Genomic DNA, 4498 nt, shown 5'->3' on the forward strand with positions numbered 1-4498 from the left:
ATTATGCTTATGGGTGAGATGAATGTCAGGCGATGGATTATGTTGAATTATAATTATAGCCCACAAGCCAACAGAATGAGTCCATCTAACAGACATAAGTTGACATCGAGTTTCTAGTTTCTACCATATGCCATGTATTAGTTACAAGTCATATAAGCAAGAGTATTTCGTTTAGCTCATGTTTTATGTGAAATATTTGAAGATATATGTTCATTTTTTTTTTCTTCTTAAGATGGTTCTTATTTGTTATCGTATATCTTTTTTTTTGTAGACATGGATTCTAGTTGGATAGATTTACCAAAAGGCCATCCCGCTTATTATAATGGTTGCATGAAATTCTTAGAGCTTGCTAAAGAGACTCTTGTTGAAGGAAAAACTCAATGCCCATGTAATAATTGCAAGTTAAACAAATGGTTTAAGTTGGAAAAAGTAGGAGGCCATATTTTATTGTACGTTTTTATAAGAACTACAAAAATTGGATTTTTCATTGTAGTCATCAAGTGGGTAACAACTTAGGGCTCCATAGTGATCAAGCAAAGGGAGTTGGTCGAGATGATGATATTGATGGATTACTAAAAGCAGCTTTTAGGATTGGTAGTCCACAACCCACTAACGAACCCTCGTTATTAAGTGAGTTAGATTCCGATGACGAAGATCTAAATGAGATGCATGAAGAGGTAAATTTTCAATACGAAGTAGATGATGATGTGCATCAACCAACACCAACGTAGAAGAGGCAAAGTATAAAAGACTAAAGGAAGCTTCTAACGAGAGTCTATATGAGGGGTGTACTACTTTTTCAAAGCTATCGTTTCTATTACACTTATTTCACCTTAAGTGTATGAACCACTGGTCTGTTGAATCATTTAATAAGTTGCTTGAACTTCTATTAGACGCATTTCCTCATATTATGGAGTTCCCGTCGTCTTATTATGAAAGCATGAAGATAATAAAAGATCTAGGATTAGGTTATGAGAAAATCATGCATGTCCAAATGATTGTATGTTATATTGGGGGGAATACGCAGACAAAAGTGAGTGTCATATCTGCCACACATCAAGGTGGCAAAATTTGAAAGGCAAGGAGAGTGATGTAAATGAGAAAAGTAATGAAACGTGTAAGAAGGGGGTGCCAGCTAAAGTAATGCGGTATTTTCCTCTCATCCCTAGACTAAAAAGGCTTTACATGTCATCTAATACCGCAAGAGATATGATATGGCATTTTGATCGGAAGGACGAAAAAATTATTAGTCACCCGTCAGATGGAGAGGCTTGGAAAAGATTTGATAAGAGATATGAAGATTTCGCTTAGATCCTCGTAGTGTTAGACTTGGTCTAGCAAGTGATGGTTTTAATCCATATCGTCTCATGAACACTAATTACAGTACATGGCCAGTTGTTCTGATTCATATAATTTGCCTCCTTGGCTTTGTATGAAGTCATCTTCATTTATATTGTCCTTGATTATTCCTGGAAAATATGGCCCTGGTATTGATATTGATGTGTACTTGCAACCTTTAATCCATGAGTTAAAATTGTTGTGGGAAGGTGTAGATGCTTTTGATGTTTATAGCGGAAAAAAGTTTAAACTACGAGCAGCATTACACTCCACTATAAATGACTTTCCGGCATATGCTATGTTGTCGGGTTGGAGTACAAAAGGTTATAAAGCTTGCCCTTCTTGCGCCAATTTTACCGAATCATATAAGTTTGGTGGTAAAATTGTCTACCCCGGATCTCGTAAATGGTTGCCGATTGATCATCCTTTTCATTTCAAGCTAATTTATTTGATGGGAAAAAGGAATATGGTCTTGCTCCTGTTCCTGCTAGTGGGACAGAAATTTTGAAGCAACTAGAAGAAGTTAATTATGTTTACGGGAAATCAAAAACAATTTCTAGGAGACAAGAAGTTGGGACATCTAATAATGAAATTGAGGATGATGAAGGTGAAAATGAAGATGAAAAGGTTCTTTGGAAAAAGAAAAGTACATTTTTTGACTTGGAATATTGGGAACATAATCTTCTGAGACATAATTTAGATGTTATGCACATTGAAAAGAATGTGTGTGAAATTTATTAGGAACTCTTTTAGACACAGAAAAGAGTAGAGATGATAAGAAAGCTAGGGAGGCTCTTAAAGAACGAAACATAAAATCTCATCTTTGCTTCAATCTTATCCTAATCGTGTTAAAGAGTATATGCCTCCAGCTGCCTACAATATGTGTAAAGAAGATAAAGAACGGTTTTTGAAAGTCTTGAAAAAGCTTAGAGTTCCTGATGGTTATGGATCAAATTTGCAAAGATGTGTGAATATGAAGGAGCACATACTTATTAATATGAAAAGTCATGACAATCATATCCTCATGCAAGACCTCCTCCGGTTGCTTTAAGAGCGTCAAATGCCACAAAAGTTACTGACTTACTTAAGGAATTGTCGTACTTTTTCAAGAAGATATGTTCAACTGCCATTGATAAAGGAGAGTTAGATACCATTCAGTCAAATCTTGTGTTGACCCTTTGTAAGATGGAGAAAGAGTTTCTACCAACATTTTTCACAATTATGGTTCATCTACTAATTCATTTAGTGGATGAGGTTAAACTTGGCGGACCTGTTCATTACAGATGGATGTATCCTATTGAAAGGTTAATTTATCAAATTTCAATTACTCTTCTAAATTTTCTTCATCATTTTGTAATAAGAAACCACCATCAACTTCTTTTCTAATTTTTCCAATCACAACTTCATTATTTTCGAAGGTACTTGGCCTTTTTGAAATCTCATGTTAGCAATAAAGCACAGCCGGAAGGGTCCATAGCTGAAGGGTTCCTTTTATGGGAGACAATTACGTTTTGCTCGAGATATTTAGAAAGTGTTGAGACCATGTTCACTAGACCAAAAAGGAATGATGATGGTGCTCCACACATCAATAACTATCTATACAACTCATGTGGTCGTGTCGTTGGAAAGAGAGAAAATGTCTGTCTTGATGACAAAAGTTTAAAGCAAGCACATCGCTATGTTTTACTTCATTCGGATGAGATGAAACCAGTATTTGAGTAAGTATCATATGGATTGATTAGTGAATATATCTATACTCAAAACGTTAACAAATACTTATTTTTCTCTTAAGTGATTTCTTACAACTAAAGCGACAAGAGCATGGAGTCGCAGCCAATGAATATCTCGAAAATCAGTGGAGGCTTAAGGAATTCTCGATTGGTTGCAGAACCAGGTTATATGCTTCAAAATTTGAAGTTGCCTTAATTGTTTATATATCAATCTAAGTTTAACTTAACCATCTATTTGGAATCATAGGTCCATAACCTAGATGATAGCACTCAAGAAGGAAAGTTGAGAAAAGCATTAGCCGGTGGTTTAAGCAACCGCGGTGAAAGGATAAAAAGCTTCGTTATTAATGGTTATAAGTTTGATACTGTGGATCGTGAACGGTTTCGGAAGACACAAAATTCTGGAGTGATGGTTGAAGCCGATGGCCAAGTGTATTATGGAAAACTCAAAGACATATTTGAACTTGATTATTTTGGTTCTTTCAAAGTTGTAATGTTTCGTTGTGATTGGGTTGATATACGTAGGGGTTGTAAAACATATCCAAGTGGCAGAGTAACTGTCAACTTCTCGAAGTTGATGCACACTGGTCGAAATTTGCCAGATGATCCATTTGTTTTCTCTTCTCAAGCAAAACAAGTTTTTTATGTCGAGGATGAGATACAAAAAGGATGGCTTCATGTAATTAAGACTAAGCCTAGGGACTTGTTCGATATACCCGATGATGATGAGATTCTAGAATAGTAGGGTTTTGGGTTCTTATAATTACTTGTTCATTTATATATTTTATTCTTTTATGTTGGATTCGTGTCCTTAACTGTTTTAATGAAATTTCAGTCATTAATAATATTGTAATTGCTATTTCCCCATTTCCTTGTTCGTATAACTCTTTCTTGGACTCTATATCCATCATGCATTTTAAAGTATATGATTAATAATTAATATGTCATCTTTTCATGTCATTCTAATAAGTAAGAGGACTTATTTGATAAGATGATGGCTGTAGTGAATGTGCTCACGTTTTGTTGTGGATATTTTGTGATTTTTGCAGAGTCCTTGTGAGCACGCCTTATGTCTTGATTGCGCTAGGAGTGCTGCCATATGTTGTCAGTAAGTGCTCATATCATTGCTTTAAGGCCTGAAATTTTTCTGCTTTATTGTTGATTTTTCTGCTGTAATTTGTCAATATTATCTGCTTTATTGTTGATTTTTCTGCTGTAATTTGTCAATATTATAAGTTTGACATATCTATGTATTTATGGAGGAGTCATCAGTAAAATGGATTCCCTTGGCCCTTGCACATCATCTGCTTGAGTTTATGATGAAGAAGCAAGCATCTGAGTTAAGTTGTTGATGTTTATTCTGACAAGTTTTACTATTATGGAAGAGTAGAGATCCTAGAGTTCCATTTCATTAGTGTTCTTTTTCAAAC

General features: G+C 35.1%; 1 protein-coding gene across 1 annotated transcript; it reads left to right on the plus strand.

Moving 5' to 3' along the window:
• Positions 1 to 273: 273 nt before the first annotated feature.
• On the plus strand, positions 274 to 3810 carry LOC130589894 (uncharacterized). Its single transcript, XM_057391523.1, has 8 exons — positions 274 to 449; positions 494 to 677; positions 1439 to 1661; positions 1778 to 1945; positions 2193 to 2305; positions 2449 to 2642; positions 2757 to 3048; positions 3316 to 3810. The coding sequence occupies exons 1-8, from the start codon at positions 274 to 276 to the stop codon at positions 3808 to 3810; spliced, it is 1845 nt and encodes a 614-aa protein (XP_057247506.1).
• The last annotated feature ends 688 nt before the right edge of the window (positions 3811 to 4498 follow it).

This window comes from Beta vulgaris, chromosome 8, assembly GCF_026745355.1.
Source record: "Beta vulgaris subsp. vulgaris cultivar EL10 chromosome 8, EL10.2, whole genome shotgun sequence".
In the NCBI taxonomy this organism is placed as follows: Eukaryota; Viridiplantae; Streptophyta; class Magnoliopsida; order Caryophyllales; family Amaranthaceae; genus Beta; species Beta vulgaris.

Coding starts and splice junctions, on each gene's coding strand:
- LOC130589894 (XM_057391523.1), top strand. CDS start 274: ATGGATTCTAGTTGGATAGATTTACCAAAAGGCCATCCCGCTTATTAT. Junction 450..493: donor GTAGGAGGCCATATTTTATT/GTACGTTTTTAT, acceptor TTTTCATTGTAG/TCATCAAGTGGGTAACAACT. Junction 2,643..2,756: donor TGGATGTATCCTATTGAAAG/GTTAATTTATCA, acceptor TTATTTTCGAAG/GTACTTGGCCTTTTTGAAAT.